General features: G+C 44.1%; 1 protein-coding gene across 20 annotated transcripts in view; it reads right to left on the bottom strand.

The window, feature by feature from the left end:
• The window catches only part of NFIA (nuclear factor I A), a 331,643-nt gene that overhangs the window by 61,053 nt on the left and 245,776 nt on the right, over window positions 1–24,814 (bottom strand). For 13 of the 20 annotated variants that reach the window (XM_072343419.1, XM_072343427.1, XM_072343420.1 and 10 more), the window contains exons 5-6: window positions 18,795–18,912; window positions 16,182–16,309 (exon numbers count right to left, since the gene is read on the bottom strand). In XM_072343419.1, the coding sequence (XP_072199520.1) occupies window positions 16,182–16,309; window positions 18,795–18,912 (246 nt within the window). Of the gene's footprint in view, window positions 1–133; window positions 221–16,181; window positions 16,310–18,794; window positions 18,913–24,814 lie in introns of all 20 variants that reach the window. The other 7 variants (XM_072343414.1, XM_072343416.1, XM_072343415.1 and 4 more) reach the window with 1 other exon arrangement.

The raw sequence follows: 24,814 nt of genomic DNA, 5'->3' as shown, positions 1-24,814 counted from the left end.
TGGGAGATATCTTTTTTTTTTTTTTTAAAAAAAAAACAAAACAAGAATTTGGCTGCAAATTGATATTAACATTTTCCAGTATATGTGTAAAACACATGTTTCAGAAGAATAGAAGAGAGAAACTGTCACTCACTGGGAAGCTTTAGAGCTATCTGGCTCCCTGGGAAACTGCATGCAACTATTCTGGTGTCCAAGGGTTTGACCAGTGAGTTTCCTCTTCCTGCAAAGAATGAATGCAGAAGTAATAGAAAGTCTGAGGGGGAAGATTTTAGCAAATGGCTAAAGATACTCCTGTGCTGCTAACTTCAGCAGGTAGGAAGTGGGTGGTGGTAGAAGAGACAGGGTGGGAAGGGGAGACCTGCCTGCCTTCCCCTCCCAGCTGCCAGCAGAGGGAAGGGGCAGGGGGGGCTGAGTTGGGAGAGCCTTGCATGCTTCAGCTCAGCCCTCTGAAATCCCTTTGTGCTGCTGCACTGATACGCAACAATGCCGACAGGTCAGCACAGTCCTAGCACTGCACGCAGCGTCAGGACGATCTGCTCTGATTGCCCAGCTCTGGCCGTGACCGCCTTTCAGGATGGAGCACAGCTCACTGGCATGGCACAGACCTCCTTGTGGTGTTACCGCTGCTTGCAAAACCCCCTGCTCCTGGATGGGAAAAGTAACTTCCCAGGCATCACTCTTATTTTACTACCCACTTCTAAGCAGAGTTTTGAAATTTCCATTTTTCTGATCAAATTGGTATCAATGTGTCATTTTTTTACTTCATTTATAAAACGAATCAGTAAAACTGGGGACCCAAAGAAAGGTTTATCCTTTCATTTTCGATGGCATGTTGACTTGGTAAGATTCTAAAGGCACGCCTGACCTATTAGGGAGCCCCTATAACTTTCCTTAAAGCAAAAATTAGAAAGTGATCGAGAAGTTTTATAGAGGAGAGCAGAAATATAATTTTAAACCTCTTAAAATTGCCTGAACTGTGAAATCAAGTAATGAACACTAGAAAAGGATCTGTCAGCTGGAATCAAAGCTCAGACTAGTCAGCATTTTCTTCCTAAACCTTATTATGGCGAAGATTTTTCATCTCTGCGCTCTGTTCATCCCAACAAATAAACCAACTTGACCTCCACCTGTTACTCGGTGATGTCTGCTGTCATCTTTGACTGAACCCTTTTCTTCCCCTTCAAAGCCCTCTGCACCACTGAGGAGGTGGGGAGATACAGCAGTGCATCGATTCAAGTGGATACCAGCTCATCACCAGACAGCGTTTCACAGCACAAATGACAAGCAACAGAGGAGAGAAAAATGTAGTGCCAACGAATTCTGGAAGGGGGCAACATTTTTCATCAATTTAACAATGAGATTTCATAGAAAGAAGTTTAGTGTGTGTGCGTATGCGTGTGTGATATTATGAACTAGCATTGGAGGCAAAAACATTTTGCTTATGCCATAACAACGAACCTACGCTAACAGCGCGTTTGAAGAGCTGCAGAACAGAGTGGGAGCTATCTGTGCTTCTCTCAGACTGCACAAGTGGAACGCATTAGCTATTTCAAGGAGGTTCAGCTCCAAATGCATGCAGTTTTCTGGACTTGGAAGCAAGTCGTGGCTATAGAACGTAACATGGCTAAATAAAACAAATACACATTACAGAACATAGCACAGCGAGACCGGTCATGAGGAAAACTGAACAGCAATCATTCCTTCAAATATATCATCATGACAGAACCATACAAGTAGCTTTCTAATACAAAGACATATCAGAAAAAAAAGCCATTTCATATAAAGTTGGACTTCTCTGGGTGATTAATGCTACATTCAACAAAGGAGACAGTGTCTGTCTAATTACATTAAATACTTATCTTCTAGGGATTGGCAGGGTGTTTCTGCTCAATGTCACTTTTCATGACAATGTAATGATAGATCCGTTTACTTACCAGTGCCATTAGCAAAAATTGTACTGTTTTCTCAACTGCCCTCATATCACAAAAATATTTGATTAACACACTGTAGCTTATCTAATACTCTAAGCAACATATTCCGCATAGTTTTCTCTCTATTAAAAGAACAAGATTACAGCTTGTAAAATTTTTATTGCACTCACACGAAAATAAATGAATAATGTCTGATACACTTCAAGTATATCAATGCTTCACAAAATGGGTTTATTGAATTTAAGTTACTAACTTGTGCTTTAAACATCAGGATCTGGGGGGGAAACTAGCAAACAAAGTACTGTGAAGTACTGCTTCCCACCCAGCCTATAGTTATTATTTCCTTTGCATATCAGCACGTCCTTTTGAAACTCCTAATACCTTAGGAGGAAAGAAACAAAAATGTTTCATTCCTTTGGTGAAAAACAGATAAGGCCATCTCCCAAGTATTTGGAATTCACCGCGTTGTGAACTGACTCCTCACACGACTGTGCCAACATACAGAACAATAACCTCTGGAAGAACGCACACAGCTAAGGCAGTTTATACGGTAACAAGGTAATTTCAGAACCCTGTATTGTAAAGAAGGGCCGAGAGGTAACATCCTCGCAATACATATCAGCTACCTGATTTTTACTAACAAGGTTAAACTACTGTCTGTTTGTCTCAGCACTCTTCATAATTCACTTTTTAATGGATGGACAGGAAAAGTCAGCAGTGTATGGCACAGATCATTTTAGAAATAGGACAAGACAGCTCAGGGCAGGATCCCTTTCAAAACACGCTCCTTCCTTCCACAGGACCACATCAAAAGTGTATACTTAGCCACTACAATACTTCTCATCTACTCCCAAATCCTCTGAAGGGTAGATTTATATATTGAAATTAAATGGCAAATTCAAAAAACAAGGAATCCTTTGATTCTTCCTTTGAGAAGGAGATGTCACCATCAGATAGCCCCAGGCTGAATGGCCAGGCTCTCACCGTGATGCTCCATGTGCATGAGGAAGGCACATGGGCAGCTCCACTCATGGAGGAGCCAAGAACATCAACCCCATTTTGGTACATCACTGCATGCTGCCACAAAATGGTAGCACCAAAACTGGCCTCCATTAGGTGTAACTCAATACAGTAATGTGGGGTTAACTAAAACTGACCTTAAATCCCATACACGGCTGACATCACTCTCAACTGCCCCATAATCTCCCCCAAAATAATAGCAGATTTAGGATATTCGTTCCCTTAGCTGCAAGGGTTTGGGGTGTGCCTGCAATTATCTGGAGATAAGTCTGACACACATTATCCTTCTATCAATGACATTCCCCTTAGCAGCCAACAGATTATCAGCAGCTTTGTGATATTCCAGGTGTCAAAGAAGAATTAAAACCACAACAATTGCCCAAACAAAGGGACAAAAGATGGGATACGTGTTTCTGAGCCCTGCATATCAATTTAATATGTGCAGCTGACAATGATGCAAATGTCCTCGGGAGAGAGGCAGCAAGATCCGTGCCCAAACATACACACACCACCATCAGCAAGATGGCAGGGAACAGAAGCAGTAGGATTCCCAGCCCAGGACACATGCCTCAGCAGGCAGAGCAACCCAATGAAACAATCCTCTGGTTGGGGAGAATTTTGGAAGCACCTGATATGGAAAATGGCCCTAAACAAGCCAGATGGTACTTTTTGCTGGCAGCAGAAAGTAGGAGACAGCCAAAAACATTACAGCATTTCCCCAAGAGGCCAGCGGATCGATTTTTAACCATTTTTTTTTTAAAGCAACCCTATCAATATAAAAAAAAATAATGTTTCTGTGCATTTTTAAGTGGCTGATTTTGTGAACAACTCACTTAAGAAGGCAACAACTGGAAGAGATAAGAAAGGAATGGACTCCCACTTTCCTGGGGCGGTTGTATATTCGACATCAGGTTTCTATTCAGTTGCTGCCACTGTTTACTCTGAATTAAGTGCCAGTTTTTGTTCAGGGTTTTCCACTTAACATTAAAGAGAAAAAAAAAATCTGTAAAAGTAGAGAACGGGCACAATGGTTCTTATGACATGGGAGAAAGACTGTTTGCAAGGCTGCTTTGCCCTCTTTGTCCCCCCACAAATTACAGGGTTTCTAGATGATCATTTTTTTAACAGAGGGGAAACATTTATTTACTACCTACAAGTTCCCATTTGGCTACGGATTTGCATAAGAAATACAGCTGTTTGGGGGATCTTTTAATTTTTAAAAGCTCCAAATGGCCAGAATTGGCAATTCTGCCTGGATTACAGGACTGCTTTCAGGACTGGTTTTGATGTCAGATGTTGAACCTTTACTTTGACAGTCCCAAGCAGTTTCTTGAACAGCACATTCAGATTCCGTGCAGCCAAGTGGTTTGCACTCGAGGAATGGAAAAGGGATGTAGGTTGTATGAGCTGAAAGGGCCCAGAGAGACAGAGGAGCTGAGAAGCAAGAGAACAACCAGCAGCCTTTGTTTCACACACGCACCTTGCGTTGAGGATTGGCCAAGCTCAGAGAAGAGTCAGGATGATGCCTTACTTTCCTTTGTCACTATTTTAGTTCAGAGCAAAGGCAAGCCCTAAGACAGGGTTAAAGCTGGACTACATCCAAAGTGCTTTCTCCTGTTTGGAGCACAGTGGTGCATTAGCGTACTGCATTACAGATAAAACTCCTGGAGACAAACGTGGGCTGCTGTAATAAAACGGGATGTTACACTGAGTAAGAAGAAAGATAATCCATACATTTACAATTTCTCCAATCTCACTGACTGTAAATCCTGCCTTTTAAAATACAAGGTATTTCCTTCCTACAGGTGGAACCTACGACTTTGTCTCGAGCCTTTGCTGATTTAAATAGTCCCACTCTTTCCAGCACTGCTGTCAGACGTGAGGACGCAGATACTACTTCATCTTATTGGCTCTTTGGAGTTCAAAGACCTTAAGGCAAACCCCAGTGAGCCAAATGAAGTCCGTGCACAAAACTTCAAAACACAGCCTATAATTTTCTAGCTAATTTTAGCCACAGGATCTCTTGTGTTCTGCTTTTTGGTGTATATCACACTAAAAATAGCATCAAGCACTGATGTAAGAGAAGAGCAGAAGGGATGATCTCACCAGGGCTGCAGGCCCAGAAAGAGCAGCATGGGCAAGCGGAGGTGGGATATGCTGTGCATTACCTGCCTGCTTCTAACAAGACCTCAGTGAACTCAAAACAAGCTGTAGTCAGTAGGCACACTAGACAGAGAGGATGAAGATATTGTGGAGCTGGAGACCAAAGAAGTTGCTAACTAGTGGCTGAATAGGGAACAGCTGAAGGGTAGTGCTGCATTTGTGCCACAAGCTCTGGGGTTATTAAGGTTACAGGCCTAGAGGAATAACAACTTACACCACAGCACATACGCTTTTCTGCAGGCATACGATGGCTCTGCAGCCAGACCATTGCTGCACTATTCTCTGCTCCCCTATGCTCACTGACTGTGGTATTGGGCAGTGCTTAACACAAAAGAAACTAAACAAGGAACAATTTACTCACTATTTCAGGCAGTCAAAAATAAAATAAAATAAAAGGGACATAAAACACAGTGAGCAGGCAACAGATTTAAAGCAGGGAAAAGCAGCGGTTCTTCGTTACACAGCACTGAGCTAAGCTGGGGCTCACTCCCATGAGATGCTGTGGAAGCCAAAATAAAGAACGGGTTAAAAACATCTGAGCACATCTCCACTGAAGGCTGTCAAACAAAGATGCAAACAGAGCCTCTGGCTCCTGAAACCAAGCTGCTTGCTGCCAACATCTGAGAGGCTGCACTCTGATAAGCAGCACTGAGAAGCTGTCCTGCTGTTAGATTCCTTCCCCGAGTGTCCACTACCAGCTCTTGTCAGAAGCAGTGAAATGGACTAGGTGAGCCTTTGGCCTAGCTGGGAAGAGCCATGTTTTTTGATGTGAGCATCCATAGGCTGAAATGTGCTGCTCCTAGCTGCTGAAAAACAGATGGATTGCAGTGGGTGTCCAGCTCAGGAAAGATCTCAGGAGCGCTCCTGGATTTGTGCAGAACTGGTGGATGAGGAACATCCAGAGTCAGTGCAGCACACACAGTGTGGGAAAGGAAACAGAAAAGGAGATGTAATAGAGTCTGCTTCCTGTTCCCATCCCTGCACCATCTTCTCTCCCTCCCCTCACACTTCTCATTGCACATTTAAACTTTGGGTGAGAATGTTTGCCTTGAAGCAAAGCCTGTTTTCTCCTTCAGAACAAAGATCAAAATGAGTACAGTAGCTGCACTGTGTGCTGTGTGCAGCGATGGTTGTACTGGGAATGTTAATAAACAGCGCCAAGAGCAGAACTTCTGCATAAAAAAAAAAAAAAGGGTGTATGTTACATCTCCCCTTCTCCCCCATTTCATGTAATATTTACACAGCTGTGCTTTGTAAAACACGTAGGGGAGTTTTTTGTTATTATTTTTTGGTAATTTATTTACCTAAGATAGCCCAGCATCTGTTTTGTGGTGAGCTTCTTTCACAGAGTTTCACAGTTGCCTTGACTGATGCAGAAGGAGGTCATGGTCCTCACTCAGAGATCCTAAAACCATTTGTTTCAACCACTTAGCCATCCTGTTTGGCTAATTTGGGTTCAGTTCTGTGTTTTTGGTTTGTCCTCTGCTTGGAAATGGATATATATCCCTTGGGGACCGGTCTGGCTAGGTGAGTATTTTAGTTATCTGTTTTATAAAATGCAGAAGTGCACAGGAATTTGGAATAATACGCATCATTTACTGGCTCTCAATATGCACTGGATATTGGCTCTGAAGACTACTAATATTTTCCAGCTGCTTCCAAAACCCAAGTCCAGTGCAACCTTTGCAGTGGGTCCTTTCCCATGACTGCCTACACAGGTGATGGATAATTTTCCTGTGGCCTGAAGAATTAATAAAGCTGAACACTTTTGTACCAGCATAACAGGAGATAAAAAAAATATAGCTTCTGCTTTCCAAACACATTAGAAAAAGCAAGTCTGCTGATCTCAACTGCTAAGACAGCACATGAAAGGAATGCAGTCCATTTCCTAACCAAGATCTAATCTATAGAAGAGTTTATAGATCCAAGTCAACATCCTGAATTGGTCCCAGAAGCAAATATAAAAAAACTAGTCCAACTTTCAGGAGACAGGTACAATGCTCTCAGTGTGCTTAATCCCATTTGGCAATTAAACAGTCCCATGCTGCACTATCAGATGATCTTCAAGGATAACTGTATCAGAGCAGATCTGTCTAGAACTCTCAGAGTTGCACTTGACAGGCTCCAAATCAGCAAGAAGACAAACAGAGAGGGCTTCTGTCCTCCTTCTGTCCTCAGTACTTGAGCTTTCAGAGAAAGCGTCTGCTTTTGTTGCTATAAGGAAGAGCATCGCTTTTGCTCAGTGACACAAGTGAAATATAAACTACTTCACTGCCTTTGCTTTCTTTCTGTATGTTAAACAGGAGAGGTGGCAGAACATGGCTCAGCCAGGAAGGACACGTGAAGAACATTAGGAAGGTGGACTACTGAAGCAGCACACCCATGCCAGGAATCCCTTCATCTTAAGGAGGTGTTTCTCCAGCCTCTGTCAGGGAAGAGTTTTCTATGCACTAAATCTTCCCTATCAATGTGAAGAATGATTCATATGAAGCCACCTGTGTGGAGCCAGAGATGAGCTCAGGTGCTCTCATGACTGTTGGGGCACACTAAAGACCTGCTTTTAACTTGGTCATTAAAGTCCGTGCAAACAGCACATGTGGCTGATGGTGCTGCAAGTAAAGCAATTTCTGCAGTTTTTAAACTCAGAACTCCTGCAGGGCTCTACCCATTTTTCAGTGATGGGCTTCCTGATGTCTGGAATTAGATGCAAAAAGCAGAGTCACAGCACTGAGTGGCTGACTTCTCTGGGGCCATAACAAAGAGGTGTCTTACTCAGGGGACTACAGCAAGCTGGGTATGTGCCCAAACACCTGCATGGGACTTTGTTTTATTCAAAACAGAAAGCAGAGTCTAGGCTGAATTTCAGGGCCAAGTTTGTTGTGGTGTCTGCTTTCTGAGGATGGGGGTTAGGGGGCAAGGGGCCTTTGAGAGGTGTGAAAACATACAGAAGTTTTCAGTCTGAGCAGACTTTTCAATTAGTATTTCTTTTCCCACCTCTCACTTTCCTCCATGGTATAGAAACAGCAATGCCAACAGCATGGCATGTTGTCACAGGTCTCATGCTGCTATTGAATTGCCAAAGAAAAGCTGAGCTATTGATCCAGTGGTAATTTGCTGTCAAGATGACTATATCTATTAAAGCAAATGAGCAGTGTTCATCAAGTTGAATGATTAACATTACTGCAGAAGACTGACAATACTCAAAGCACCACAACTGAACTGCTGCATTTTTCCTGGCTCACTAAGTTCTAACTTAAGAGTTTAAGTTACCCATTAAGGTGCAGTTCTGGAAAAATTCTGTTTAAAATAAACAGCAACTTCCATTGGTGAGTAACTCATCAACTATGCAGCAGTCTGATTCTGATTGCCTGGCAGAGAAACACACACATTCTGTACAGTATCTGATAAAAGATCTATAATGTGCTAACACAAACCTATCATGTAGCACCTGTGACTAACAGATTGTGATATCAAAGTCTCGATGCCTAAGTGCTCCTGCAAATGCATTAAACTCTTAGCGGCAGGAACTGTAGACTGCCAGTGACAAGGAGCTGATACAGTGTTTCAGTAGAAGTTGATAAAGTGCTAGTGCTCTATGGAGAAAAAACTTGAAAACCACTGGGCAGCTTTTGTTTTGATGGGATACTGTAACGCAGAGAGCAGGGATGAGGGAACACATAAGACTCCACAGAACCAAAATTATTTAATAAAAGCTCCATATTTTGCAATAGTTGGAGCATGCTCTCATACTACATTTAACTTCAGGCATCTGCCCGTTCACCTGAAACCAGCAGCATCCACACAGCCCATGCTTAATTCCACATACAGTCATGGAAGCAAGAAAGGCAACGCGAGCCCAGTCATGCTCTGCTTCTCACCTGTGGCAGAACCTACAAGAGCTGGGAGAAATGATGGAAATTGTGTGTAGTGTTTTGGAGGTGGGAAGTATGGGTCTGAGTGCAAGTGGGGAAGCACGTAAATGAGTCCTAGATACAGTACACAGCTTAACGAAGCTCAGGAATCTATCCTTAGAGAAGAAGAACAGTTGAAATTATCTCAAACCTACAAGGCAACAAGTTCTGTCTGCTGAAAACCAATTAGTATCTATGACAATCAGAAAGATCAACATGGTGGAACAGTGATACAAGAGATGTAACAACAAAGGGACTAGTGCAAAGAAAAGGCGCTACAAAGGAAAAGTGCTCACCTGTCTCTGAAGATTTAGGCTTGCAAGGGAAACTCCACACAGGAGAGAACTACAGCCAGAAATCCTTTGCCAGTGGCAGTCAGCCCTTAAATGAGGTCTAAGAGAGGTGGAGGCTCCATCCCTTTCTGTCCCACTGCTGAATTGCCTTCACCTGTGCTCCCAGGGCTGACTGGGTCCTTTCCCCAGGTGCTCAATCAGTGGTTCAGGCTGCAACTCAGCAGTTCCCATTCAGTAACTTTTCAGCTTAATGGTACAAATCAGCTTGATGATATCCTCTCTGCTGTAAACCAAAATGTTCTGGTGATCAGAGAAACTGGATCTATTTCTCACCTCCCATTAGAAAAGCCAGACTATACAATGGCTGGAGGTTGGTCTGGTTGTGCACTGTTGTTGCTGTCTTGTGATATTTAGTTCAAGGAACGAAAAACGGTACCACTGCCTGCTGATAGAATGTCAAGGTGTGTAATGAAGCTGCTACACAGAGCAGGTACAATCTTCATTCACAGCTATGTGAGTGTACTGCTTGGTTGTTGTCTTAGGGTTGTTCTTTACACCCTAAGAACTTGAGGGCCATACAGTGTCACGTTTGGGAAATACTGAGTAAATGCAATTGGCTGGGATCCTGGATGTAGACCTCCTCTGGATACAAGAAATTGAGATCTTTCCTTGTTGTTTGCTTTTCTTTCATAAATGGGTCTATGAGTACCCAACAAAATCAGCTTAAGGAAGTAACTGTAAGCCATGTAATTCCTATGCCTACTTGTGATCTAATGAAACCTGTTCACTTCAGCAAGTCACAGAATAGTAATGCCAGAATTTGATTCGATACTGATTGCTTCAGGTTTGAAGTTTAATGTTCCACCAGCAAAAAAGGGATTATTTTTCTTTTTCTTTTTCTCTTTTTTTTTTTATCCTTACATTTTTCATACTTTCTACAGTCAGTATTTTAAGCCTTTGTCAGTAGTGTAACACAGTCACTGCAAACTTCTCCGAGCTCTCAGTGTATGATGCTGACTTTTGATGTGCCTATAGACCTTTTGCCTGAGGACAGCTCAGATGTCCTCTGCATCGCTGATGCTGGGACATTACTATACAGATTGTCTTTTCTACGTGGTGCCAGATGACAACTGCATTTAGGGCACAAAGAACACAACCTATGATCTCCCTCGTACCACTTCTCTGGTATTGCCAGATATCACTCTCAGTAGACTTTGAGAACAAACTCATCTGATCTGTTCTTGAATGAGTCTTTCTGACTTGCAAGGCATTGATAAAAGGTCCTTTGTGAATACGGAGAAGAAGCTTTTTTGCATGTTGAAAGCCTTTTACAAAGGCAGCCCATTCCAGATTTCAGAGGGCAGTAGCTGAAACAGCTTGGACCAGTTGCCTTCTATAACCAGCAATAGGGAGAGATATGGCACTTGTAAGTTAGGGGTCACTGCCACTGCAAGCAGAATACTCCAAAATAAGACCTCAGCTCTACAGCTGCGTAGAAATTGCTCAGAAATTATTTTCAGAGAGTCCCATAGATGGTGGCATGAGAATGAACAGTTCTAGCCTGAATGGCATAGCAAGCAATCCTGAGGCTGATTTTAACAGTATCTTTACTATCAAAGACCTGTCCAGCAGTCTAACAGGGAACTCTAGCTCACTGTAAGTTCATATAACATCAACTTCATGAGCTGCTGGAACTGTAAATATGTCTTTCAAGCAGGCAGTGTGAGTGTGATTACTAATTCCTGGAGGTTTTTTGTGCTGAAAGACTCAGCTGGTTCCTGGGTTTTTGAAGGTGAAGTTGCATGAGAGCACAGCACAGTGTGATGAGAACAGCCATCCGTCTGCCAGCAGGAGGACCAGAACTCCCCCCAGCATGGAAGTGGATGCAGGGCAGGACTGCAACCGAAGCAGAGCTAAATGTCCCCTCTGAAATCTTGAGGAGTGCAAACACCTTTCTTGGGATTACTGACCTCTAGGGACTGCACTCACTTGTGGAAATACAAGCCTTAGGAAGATCTAAGTAAAGAAATTAAGAGGATGCTCTGAATTTGCATTTTAAACATTTTTCCCATGTGACGCCATAGAAATACAATGGAAGTAAAATTGGCAAACACTGTCCATATGCTGCACTCCAAAATGACTGGCAGAGCACGATGAGAACATTACTCCTGGACTGAATCAGAGAGTGCATTAGAAAACGTGTAAGTAGGATGCCGATATATATAAACTCAATCTTCTCTGATGGAATTAAAAAGGGTATATCTGTAATTACGACTCACCCCTATTGCCATCAGACCTGCCACAGAGCTGAATGGGCCAGCTTTGTACCCGACTTCAAAGCTAGGATGATGTTGCCTTATTTTCCTACTAAAATCATCCTTACCTCTCTTGCCCTTCTTCTCAGTTAACAAGAGTTATGTACTGAAAGTGCTGAGATAAAGTAATGGTAAGGAGGATACTGCAAAAGGTATTTGAAAAGCAGAAGTAATTTACTACATGTCTGCTTTGTTTTACTTCCTAAGCCTTCCTGTTGTGAGAGGAAATTCATCTTTTCTGGCAGACTCCAGCCTTTCTAGGCCTGAGAGCTCCCCAGGAGCTTTCGAGTGCAGGTAAATGGATGTGAGACTCAAGGAGTACAGTACAAGAACACGGAATTAATGTCAGTTTTTGCTTTGGTTGTCACATCTGACGTATAAGGAGAGTGCTATATCCTTGTTTGCAAGAAGCATCTAGATGTAAAAAACACAAGGCTGAGTCCTCTGCTCATTACTGTGAGTCTGAAATGCCAAGAATGGAAAGGTCACGATGCTGGTGGGTGAAGCAGATAGGACCTGTGCCCAGCAAGGTCTCCGTGTGAAACAGATGTTGGGGTGCTGGGAGCCCCAGGGGACCTTCTGAAGAAAGAGCTCCGAGGAAGGACTGTGGCTGGACAATAGGTGCAGCATGGATTCTGCACGCAGCGGAGACCCCAAGAGTAGGCACAGGGGAAGCATCCACTGCCTAATCTAAATAGCACACAGAGTGGTTTTGTCCTCTTCTGTTCTCCTGCCAGTTTGCACATATGTTCTGAGTATACAGCCTGCCCTCCAAAGACCACTTACAGGGGCAATCACAGGGAAGCAAAGCAGGAAGAAAGTATCCAAAAAGGGAATTTGTTCAAGAGAAAAAAATGGAGACAGATGTAGAGTGACTAGTCACGGCTGGCGGTAAATAACCTTCTGCCTGGAGTGCTCTCTATGAGGAGCTCACATGTTCCATTTCATATTTCCTTTCTAGGAAGTCAAATCCTTATTTTCCTGGCATTTGTTCCTTTTTTCTTTCCCTATATATTTTTCCCCTCTGTATGGTCTGAAATTGTTTTCTCCTTTTCCATTTCTTTTCTGTGCCATGTTTTCTTTCAAGTGTGGCATTTCTCCAACCACCATGCGGGCCTCATTTCCCCTCACTGTCCCAGGCAATACCTTCTGCCATAGCCCTCTGTGCCATGAGCTCTGCCCTCTCCCTCCATACAGGCATAGATATACAGAGAGCTCCGCATTTGCTCGTGCGTTACAGTCCCCACTTTTTCTCATGTGCACACCTCAGAATTAAGCAAATGCAACACACATAGACAGAATATTCATCCTCTCACTCCCATAAACCTGTCAAGGCGTATAGGCCAAGGAGCTATCTCTGCCTAAATCTAAATCCCCTGTGAGGAAGCAGTCTACTCAATGGTAATAAAGCCAAAGGATATATTATTATCTTTGGTGTCAATCCTACTGGGCTGGGAGGTTGGCTGCTGGCTCCTCTCTCTGAACTTTCCCTCCCAGCCAGAACAGCCATCCCACAGACAAGTCTAAGCTTCCTTTCCTTGGTCTGATTTCTTCCTCCTGTTGTTTGGCTGGTAACCCAAAGGACAGGGTTTAATTATGGAGCTTGGAAACCTGGCTTACGCTGCTCTGCCAGCACAGGACAAAACGTCAGCCTGCCTTCACAACCAGCATCGTTCTGCACCATTGATATATGCCTTACCCCACACAACATAAAGAGAACCGCATGGAAGAGAAGCCAGGGGAAACAAAAAGATGGTTTTAGTTTTTAGATTTCTGAGAATTTCACTGAGAAAAGGCTAAACACTGAAGTTCAGCGATTACTGTATGTTAAAACAGCCACAGTTCTTGATTGTAGGTTAAATGGCAAGGCCTTTCTCTGGACAAGAGAGATGTTGGAAAGGACATGTCTGAGACCGAGTAGGAGTTCCACCCCTTCTGGAGGGTGGCACACCACCAGGTAACACATAAATCCTAACATCATTCGCGTGGCCTTCAGATGACCATTATATTTTCTAGGCAGATGCCCCATTGAAGACTCACGAAATGCTGTATGTTTATGGAGACACAGCATCCATGTCAAACACAGAGGCCAGATATCAGCCTCAGGCGCAGGTGAGGTTAATGAGGTAAGGCACGGAGCTGTGTGCTGCACTGGGGCAGGATGTGTCCCTCAGTTAGTGTGGGGGGAGCACCTTGTACCAGGTACACACTGCTGATGCTCTGGAATGAAAGGACACTGCAGTACCACCTTGTCCTTCACCACCGATGAGCTGGGGCCCTCTGGACAGTCTCCCTGCCAGCCGTGCTCTCATAGGTGATCCTGTTTTACAGAGAAGCCGAGGCAGTGAATTCAGAGAGGCTGCTGGAAAGCCATGGCAGAAGTCTCAGGGTGTGGCCAAGGCTATAGCACAAAGAATTAAACTGCATCCCACGCAGGCAGGATAAAGCTCTTTTTCTTCTCAGCTGCGACAGTGATAGATAGCTTGATGAATCTGAGCTACATCTAGTTGGTACCTGGCTCCTTATGTTGCAAGGCGATTTTCTGCCATTTTACAGGCAAGCCTGGTCAGAATCTGGGATTTTTCTGTTGTGAGGAAGGTCATGAGGAAGGAAATGCCCTCTCTGCCTTGTTCGTGCTTCTCTGGGAACCTCAGGACACGGGCAGTTGCGCTCCTCTGTGATAAGCACCCAGTGGGTAAAGAGTAGTGGTGCAGCTTCAAACCCTGATCCCACACATGTATGTAAGGCTTTAGGTTCTCTCCTTGCCCAGCTCAGCACTGCAGTGCCACTATCTAGGCAGGACTTGGATGAGACCAAGGTGATGACCACATGTGGGGAAAACCACCAGAAGTGACAGCAAAATTAATAGCCAACCTCTGGCTGTTGTACAAATGAAGAGCTTTTGCCATTAATAAAGAGGACCCCAAACTTTGGGGGGAGCTAGCCTTCAGTCTGACAATGATGTAGAAGCAGTGAACCAGTCAGCATTTAGCCATCTGTGTCTGTGGAAGAGGTTGTGATCTCTCCTTTCGATGGGTGCCGAGCTTTTGTTCATGTTTTTGCCGCTCCATGAGCAGCGTAGTTTAGTACAAGGTAAAGCTTTGCCTTACATCATCTGGAGGCTGGAGCTGATGGAGGAAACAGCCCTTAGCATCCAAGGAGCAGGGCACCTCACTGAAAGCACCAGAGCCTCAGGGACCGCGGCGGCACGGCAGTCACAGGGAGCCTGGCACTTGTCTGCCTGCAGGTCCACCCTCTGCTCCTGCCAAAGTGCCACATCTGCAGTCAATAAGGGCCCACAAGCTGGCTCCTCCTCATTAGAGGAGAGAGGGCAGCTGGCAGGGGATCCTCCAAGGGCTCTCAGGCACGGGAATCAGTCCCCTCCCAGTCTGGAATAGCCCAAATTTGGTGACTTTCTGGGCATGCAGTAAAGGACAGCTGTTTGACAGGGTCTCTAGAGAAAGCTGTGGGTATGTTTCCTACATGATGAAGGATATAGGTGGCTGGCCAAGTGCCAACAGACCTGATTTTAATGCTGTTCAGGTTGAATTTACTTTTCTGTGCTGTATAGTTCATTATACACAGTGTCCTGGACAAGCGCGTGTTGTTTTAAAACAAACCAAAACCATACTAATTTAAATCCAAAAAAACAAGGAAGGAAAAAAACATTATGTGTTGCAAAAGACCCTTTGGGTTGCTTAGAGAGCATTCTCAATGCTGGGAGGCTTCTCAAACACCGTGCGATGAAAGCACTGCCTGTGTTTATCTAACAAATAAGACCTCTGTTATTTTTATTGGCAATAAATATTTGAATATTCAGCTGTAACCAAAACAGAGACATCAGCTTCACCTTATATGTAGCAGTGACCCAGAAAAAGATTTGCAATAGTAATAAGCACCCAGATGATCTCACAGGAGAAGTGACCAGCAGACAGCGGAGTATGCAACGTAACCCAAGAGATGATCAACAAGGAAGATCACACACGAAAACTCATTGAGAAGAGGCAGAAGAGCTGCTTCCTAAAGCTTATGGAGTTTAATACCAAGTGATAATCATTGCGATACGACGTCTCCAATCACACTTCATGGTATTGCAGACGATCGTAAGTCTCTTAAAAGTCATTTCTAAGTGACCTCAAATGTTGTACAGTGCTCGAAAAGTCCTTCTACCTTACATGAGTTTGGGGATATTTATTTTAACAGGACAAAGGTGGGGCAAACCCCAGACAGGTACTGCTTTTTTGCTAAGAGAATGTCACTGCTATCCCAGAACCGAATCTGGACATTTTGACAGACAAAGACAGCGTATCTCTTGCTACATTATTTAAATACTTAAGATATTTGGCAAAAAATACAGAAGTGACACAATACAGAAACATTCGCAGCTGCAGGAGCAATAAAACCACCACAGCATTTTCATTAGGCTGACCTTTTCTCACAAGGAGCTACAAGATTTTGATAACAGATCACCTTCTATTCAGCATTCAGTGTATTCTGATAATAAAACTGAGCAATCCTGTTTTCAGGCTCCTGAAAGCCGTGGCTTACCTGGCTCCACTTCATGCCATCCACTTGACTGGCTGCCACTTCCTGGAGAGCGCCCTTGGCTTGTATAGAACGGCTCCTCACCAGGACTGTCCATCTCATCCTCCACAGACTTGATACGTTTTGTAGAGCTGAAAAAGCAAAAAATGCATATTAAATACTATGTATGTGGGAAGGAACAAAGGCACTTCTTTTGGGACATAGATTGCTAGCACTGTTTGAGCCTAATCTGCTTATGGGAAAGACAGCAGATTGAGGGCCCTGAGAAGGGGAGGTATGAGTCCTGCACAGCCACTCAGCCTCCAAGCATCCACTTTTTGTTTCTGATCTGCTTTATTTTCAATGGCTATGCTTCAATGTGAGACAAACAACCTCTCATAGGGAGAAACCGAGCCCCAAAACCGGTGCTAATTTAACAGTTTAAGAGACAGTTTAACATCTTGGCTTTTATAGGTCAAAAAGTAGGACATTCTTCAGAGAACACAGAGGTCAGTAGAAGAATTTAATTTCTATTGCATGATTTTTGCAATTGGAATGAATATGTTAATGACACGCAAGTCATTTTAATTGTCAGATTTTCTGAACAGCTTATTCTGAACCACACATTGCGGGTCCCTCCAAACTTATACTTTCATTTAACTGTAGCTGTTTAATTAACCCAGATTTCAGTCTCCTAAGAAGTGTAGATGAGTAAAAGGTGGACAAATCCATTAGTGATTCACGTGCTTACATTATCATACAAGCATAAGCTTTTTACTCCCTAAGTGTTTGCCACCAAGCATAAAGAGCCCCACTAGGTAACTCTGATCAGTACTGACCCTTGTCAGACATCACACCTCCCTTCCCCGTGGCTCAGGGGACAGAAGGGCCCTTTCAGTGGTTTCTGGTGGTCGCTGACTCAGAGTCAGCAGTTTGGTGGGGAGAGGATCCCAAAGCCAAAGACATTCAGGTTGGCTCTGTTTTCTATAATGACTTGTACAGACTGCGTGGGGACATTACTGAGAATTTCTCTTTTAAGTACTTTTCCAAGGCTGTGTCAGCTCACTTTTTACCCCAAATCTGTATTCTATTAAGATTTAAAGCATTCAAGAACAGGCTCCTTTCTATAGAGGGAACATATTTAAAAGACATAAAATCTTCCAATTTCTACTGGTCTAAAACGTGCAGCCTCCGCACAGCTCTTCACCCCAAGCTCTGCACAGGTACCAGTTGGTGAGAAACAGGAAGGACAGTTCTTGTGGTATGCATGGAATGTAGGTTTGGCCGTTCCTTAAGTTAGAGAATTGTTATGTGTCAGTAGGGGAAACTGTGTGCATACAATATAATTACCGCCTGATAATTCCACTGAGTCTGTGTATTTAAGAAATATACTTTTTTTCTTCCTGGGAACAGCCTAATGAGAGGAAAACAAACATATTACCAAGTTATTAACTACCCGTGCTGCTTATAATTAGGTCCTTATCACTGCTAGCTATTTGCAGAAGAACAGAAGAGCAACAGCGGCGCTCTTAAGTAACACTAATAACCCCACATCTTTGTTTGGGAGTCACCATCAAACTACCTGAGAACGGTGCTGGTGATGAGCACTCAGCATAGGGTGGGTGCAGAGTTTATATGCGAAGAAGAAGGAGAATAAAGTTTTTAACTGATGTGTAATGGAAATTTTAGTCACCATGCTTCATAACGTACACTAAGTGCAAGATGGAAAACGTTCTTGCCATCGCTCCAAGATGTGAGAAGCTATGGCTAAGAGCGTCCCTCCAAAGCTTTTCTTTATAGAAAACAAAAACAACGTCCGTATTCAAACTACAGAGCCTTTCTACACGTGTACTTGCTTACTGCAAAGCTGGTGGCACAGCCGACTGAGATAAAAATGTAAAACAACCCTGGGCTGCAGTTAGACTTTCTTGTCATGTCTTTGAAATAAGTGATCTGTTTTGGCTGTGGGGGAAAAAAAAATCAATCTGGTTCTTTAATAGTGTTCAAGACTACTAGAGTGACTGAGCTTGTTTATAAATCTCATCTCATGGGTGGTTAAAGTAAAAGGATAGGGTAAAAAATGAAAAATATCCTTGTCTGGTAGGTGGCATCTAAGCTAAAACCGCAGTGAGGCTCGGCAGTCGTCAGCGTTAACCATTCACCATTTTCAAATAACTGAGTCACAGATTTCTAAATGCAATTTGAAAATCTGAACACGTTATAGGGTAAGGCCCTAAGCCTATGTTGGTCTCAGAGACAACACTTTAAGATCATGGATGCATATAAGTCTATCTTAAGGCTGTCCTGCCGGGACAAAGTGACACATCTCAATATGCTCCCAATTCTCTTCTGCCATCAGTAAAACATCAACAATTCCAGCAGAGCTTCTCTCAGTACACCAACACAGGAGCCAGAGGTTACACAGGGCAACACAACTGACTTCCTTCAAAGCCTGTATACACAAAAAGAACTTCAGCAACAATCCAGGTGAACATTCGGCTCCATGAATCTGAAGCAGCTTCCCATCCTGAGGCCACCAAACAACTTGTCAAATAATTTAATGGTTACTTTCCCAGATGAGTAATGCTGTTTGCTTGGGTTTCCAAGCAGCTAGGCAGTAGGCGGAGATTAAATTACCTGGTAGAGGATGTGCTAGGTAAAGACCTCCTCATTGCTCCTGGGCTCATGCTGTAGTACGAAGAACTTTCCAAATCGGAGAGGGAGAAATTAGGGCCTGTTCCTGCAGCTATTGGTGCTGGGAAAACAAAAGAAAGCACAGTCAGTAACTCAAGTGAATATGGCATGAATTGCACTTCAAAATCATTTTCTCCTTCCTCATGTGTGTGTTTATTTTCACAATGAGAACAGGTGGGATGTGGAAATTAAGAAATGCTAATGGAAACAGGCATTGCAATCAAGAAAATGTAAATTTTATCCAGAATACAATGTTCCATGACACAGACTCTTTCTTACATTCCTCCAATGATGCCCTTTCTTTAAGAAAAACACACACAATTACAACAGCACTTCTATTCAGCTTCTTTGAGCGTTGCTTTTCTATTAATATAACTCTAGCGTTTAATGAAACTTGTTGCTTTTGTTTTAGGACAACACCGCATTTATTAGTACAGTTACGAGTAGGCTGCATCATCCCTGTAGTGTGCTTGGCATAATCTGTAAGCAGTACAGGCAGGGAAATACACACCTCAGGACCTCTGGAGTGTACGTGATGTACATCCCCAAGCAAAGAGGTTACAAATCTCCCCGGAGAAAGCACAAATGCAGATGAGAAACCCAAGTCCTCTTCTGCCTGCGAGCAGCTGAGTTTTGCTCTGGTCTCTCCTCCAGCTAAATCAAAGCAAGAGACATTTGCCTCAAAAGAAACATTATCCGGTGACTACCTTCCACTGTTCACCTCTCACTAAATTACCCAGCACCTAAGTTTTATTGTAAGGGATATGAACGCCTTTCATTTCCATGTCCTAAAGCCTTGGTTTTCCATTAAAATATTACGAGCTCCTACACACTCTAAAGTTTTCAAGCACAAGCCTATGAACCCCACGTGCTGTAATCTTCTGGGAACAGAGGAGTCTAATGTTAAAGTCAATGGATAATGCATTTCACAAAAAAATGCAACTGTACGGCATGCGGTCCCATAGCTGCTATTGCTGTCCCAGTGCTATTTGCAGGACAAAGCAACTTGGGAAGCTGACAATTACAGATCATGATTTTCTCTCACATTTCAGAGACATCTGAAAAAAGGACATAGCGCACAATAAAAAGCACAAGTTTGGCCTGGAACGTATTGTCTGAGAGCCCCGATTCACAGCAACAAAGGCGAAGCAGTCTCAATGCCACACAAAGATGCTGAGCCAAGTTTAATCTTTGGTCTGAGAACCTGGCCTGTTTTCAAAGACGAAAAAATCTTTCACTCCGACGGGGCAGGAGTGAGGAAATGAAGACAGGATAGCTCGTATCACCCAGCAAACATGTCTGGGCTGAAACGCAGGCCTTCTGGGAGTGCTGCCATTGACTGTAATGGGGCCAGTATTTCACCCCAAGACTTAAGGAGCTCACAATGTCAGATTTGACAGAGGAATAATGTAGTTTTGCAGCTGCCTCATCATCCCCACAAGACAATTAGTTGTTGTTTGGCAAGGATCTCTTAAGAACGTCATTGAGACAGAAAGGGAACAGCCTGGATAGCCATGGACTTTTAAAAGCATGAGATGGAAAATACACAACGCTATTAAAACTTGAAAAAATCTGGAATGACCATTAAAAGGAACGGAGTTGGGAAGTAATTTATGACAAGAACACTCAAACCCTTTGTTATCTTCCCTTAACTATCATACGCTTCCCGTATAACGGGTATATGAGAGGGTGTGTTAACAAAAAGAAAGAAAAATTAAGCGCAGTAAAATTAACTCGTTTTATCAATTTGTGCTTTCTGCAACAGTTTCCTGACAGCAGCTACAAGAGGCTGTAAAACTGATGAATTTGCATGGAAAAAGAAACCAGTGTAAGTAATTTGTGTAAAAGGTAGCACGGACATGGACTGCTATAATTCAGACACCCTGCAGATAGCAGACTGCTGCAGTGTGAGCAGTTATGGGTTAGAAAAATGACCACACTGCAGTCAGTCTGACTTGAATGGAAATCAATCATAAAGGTACTCTCTGCAGCATCTACTCTACAGTTTTCAGCAACTTCCTTGCCAAACAGATTTCTGCTCTGCAAACCCTTCGCTGCTCGGTTCCTCTGCACCCTCTGCCTACCAAAGCCCAACTTCAGGTTAAGCAGACTTTCTTTCCCAGACAGAGGAAGGGAAACACCAAATCAAGGTGCTGTTTTTTTTCAGAGACACGGTGACATTCCTAACCATTGCAAGACGTAGGAAGCAGCTGCATTCCGAATAGATACGGAAGAAAAAATACTATCTGCATAATGCTTCTGTGCTTCTTCTCACCTCCCTCTGTTAACCCTCTCTCCCCAAATCCTGGATATTTCTGCTCAGTCTCTTGCACTGGTCCTAAAGAGAAGTGAGATGTACCTCCAGAAGAGATGCAGGGTAGAACCAGAGTGTTGCTAATGCACAAAGTAGCAAGTATGAAGAAGGATGCTTTCTTTATCAAGGGCTGAACAATGCTGCCTCGTGCAAGAGCCAGCGTGTGACCTGCATGCTCCTCTGCAGAGGTTTTAGTGCTGGAGGGCCAAGGGCTGAAAGCTGTGAGCTCTGTGTCTCGGCTCCAGCCCTGGAGCTGGGTAGCACCATGGGCCTCTTGCACTGGACTTCAGCAGGCAGCAGGGCCTGCTCTGCTCACTGCTGCTCCGCCACTAAAAACACGCTGCCCTCTGTCCTGACAAACACTGCAGCAAAGCGACCTCCTGATAGCTCAGGAACATCTCCCAAACAGGAAAAGATATACGAAGGTTCAGTCGCAAGTCCAAACAATGCTCTCCACCTCCATGACCGCGTCCTGGCAGGGCTGCTGGAGGAAGGACCCCTCTTCCCTTGCATCACAGATGGGTACAGGGCTGGGGAGGCCGCTGGCCCCACAGGAAGGCCCCGTGTTGGGGGCAGGCCTGGCTCGCCCCATAGGTCAGCATGTGGGGGTTTTGCAGGGGCCAATCCCAGTCCCAGGCTGCCGTTCCCCCCTGCTGTCAGCCCTTCCCTCGCTGCCAGCTTGTTAGCTCAGATCTTCGCCCAAAACGTCAAGAAAAATAACAGAGAAATTAACAAAAAGCCCTCTGACTTAACTCAATTGGAATATTTATTTTGAAAAATTTATTAAATTAGAGAACAGGAAACCCACTAAATAAAACCAGCCAGGCTGGCATTTGTCTTCCTTGGAACATGGCACTCTCTTTTAGTCATGTTAATATTTAGCTTCTCTCTTTTCCATCTTTACGTATTTATTTTTATGAAGGGCTGGGATATGACTAAGATCATTACACGTGTAACACTGCAGCGAAGTGATAATGTGTTTAAGGTTAAACAGGAGAAACATGACATTTGACTAATAAACTTTTTCCTGTGTTGTGACTCCATAAACAAAGGGAAACACAGCGCTGCTGATGCAGAGAGGAAAGGGGATCTGTTTTCCCTTTTTTTTTTTGCAAGGCATTGTCTCCTACACACCGTACCGTTAGATACAAAGAGGCTGCGCTGAATACAACAGATATGAAATGTGTGATGTTCATTTTAAAATTACAAGTACAGCCCGCTATTGACCATCTAATTATGCTGAGTTCCATTTATAAACATAGCTAACCACTAAGTTTATAGAGACTTTTTGTGCTGCTTTAATAGGATATTGATCGAGAGCAAGGTTTGAGTGGACTGCCATTGAATTGTGTAATGGCATACAAAAGGCAAGGTCACGGCAACTGTTCACTCTATGCCTGCAGTCTATTTTTTATTATAATCTTTTTTTTCTTCTTCTCATAGCCAAGCTCAAATAGAATATTTGGGATAGCAGCGCTTCGCTAAGGAATATAGAGTATCTTTTTTAAATGTTAATTTTCGTGCTGCTGACTTCTTTAACAACCTTCACTAGCGCAATGCTTAGTATAGCAGAAAACATACAGGCTGCTGTTGGGAGAGAGCTGCTTTATCCCTCACGCACTCAGCGCTGGGATCTCTGCACAGGAAAGTTTCTCCCCTCCCAGGCTGCAGGAAGGCAGCAGTGTCCTTACAGACCTGCCTGGCCCAGACCGCGCACCTCGCGGTGGGGCTGGCAGAACATTCCCCACAATTTGTTTTGGCTATGCCTGGCCTCTTGATGAGAGGTGGGAGGAAGTCGTGTTTCCTCCGCTGCACCCACGCTCCGTGCTGGGAGTGGCAGCAATTTACTTTCACTTCTCACGTGTACCCGTGTGGCAGTGAGACCAGCTTCAGCCCCTGCCAGCAGCACCCAGCCGGGGAGATCTCTGCCTCCTGCTGCCTGCCAGGGCCTGGCTCAGCGCTCCATGAATGCTCAGCTCCGCTGCAGCAGCCGCCAACCACAGCGCGGCTGCCTCGAGCCTGGCGCTCACTGTGCCAGCAGCCTCGGTGCTGCAGGATCCCCGGCTCCTCCAAATGCCTTGGCCACAAAATCACCTCTTACCTGCGGAATTAGCATAACTTCCAAGGATAATTAGCGGAACCATTTCTGTGTTTATACAGAAGTGGTGAGCAACTTGTATGTATGCTTGTGTGCTTGTGGTTTCCCTGGCTCATTACAGGGACTAGGAGTCACCCCACATGCTCCTTGCAGCTCTTCACTGCTCGCAGCTAACGCCTTAAAACTCAAAGCGTGGCATTTTCAGTCCAGGGTGCAGTGAGAATTCCCTTGTTTATCAGCATGAGGAATGATGTCATTTTGACAAATAACACAGCACAAAACAAATATGTTTCATTTGGCTCTAGCGAATGTTCATAAATCCTAAATCTTTCTTCACATCCTGGGCAACGCAGTTTATCTGGCTGTCTGAAGGACCTCCAAGAGAGGAGATCTTCCCAGCAGCTCTCTGCACAAGAGCACATGGTGCAGACTCAGTCTAACCGTGACTAACCTTGCCTCTGCCCCCCAGCCTCTGCCAAGCATGGGCTCCCACCCAATGGGACCATAAGCCAATAGCAGCAACCAAGTTCCCAGCCGGTATCTCTCACAGAGGGCCTTCCCATGCAGGTATTTTCCTACTCGGGGCACACAGGGTTTGCTTGGTCAACAGGCTGCTCAGTCCACAAAGTTGAATATCTTCAACTCTTCTGCTTCTGAGAATGTTGGTGTCAGCCTCTCTAGAGATGGGAGAACGAATTCCTCCACTATATGAAGGGTATCTGGGGTGGACCGACACCACCTCCAAAGCTGCTCACACCTTCTATGTACTAATAATGTAAGACAGCTTGGTCTGCAGCATCCACAGCAGATCGGATCGAGAGAGAATGAGCTGCTTTTCAGGTGAACATGAATGATCTACTTTCTCTATTCTACGGGGCTTTGCAAGATTCAGTAGCTGGGTAGCATGTCGAAAGAAAATCTCCACCTCCAGGACTGAAGAAAGCAGGCTTCTGTTACCAAAGCAGTCTAGACTGGTTCAATAGCCCACAGAAAGTGTGACGATCAGAACTGATAGATAAGATAGACAATGGTAACAGCTGACCTTTCGCTTGATTAATTAATTCCTTAGATTTGCATGACTGATACAACTGGCTACTACTTGAGACTCTGTGCCATGCTCAACTCTGAGAACTTTAAATAAACCTGGAACACAAATTGCTCCCAACAGTATTTCCTAAGAGTAACTTCAGATATCAGCAGCAAGTCACAAGCCAGTTAAAACCATGGGAAATCACATATTTCTATCATTATATTATCAAAAGCAAGCATGGAAAGGATAATGGCAACAGGCACACACAAAGATGACCTCTGGAAAGCAGAGAAGGAGCACATGAGAAGGCAGCGGAGACTAAACATGGGGGCTGCTTATGGACAGGCAGGTTGCTTCCCTAGCCAAGATGGTTTTAAAGATGTAAGGACTTTTTTCAAAGTAAAAGCCAGGGGAATGGACCGAGGACATTTTGACTGCTCAAACTACAGACTTAATAGCTGCCGGTGGGTCTGGATAATGGCTGCTCATAAGCTGAGCTCCCCAGCATGACTCATGAACTG

The sequence above is a fragment of the Excalfactoria chinensis genome, chromosome 8 (genome assembly GCF_039878825.1).
Source record: "Excalfactoria chinensis isolate bCotChi1 chromosome 8, bCotChi1.hap2, whole genome shotgun sequence".
Lineage (NCBI taxonomy): Eukaryota > Metazoa > Chordata > Aves > Galliformes > Phasianidae > Excalfactoria > Excalfactoria chinensis.
The sequence above is the reverse complement of the archived record's forward strand: the minus strand, read 5'-3'. Positions and strand labels throughout refer to the sequence as shown.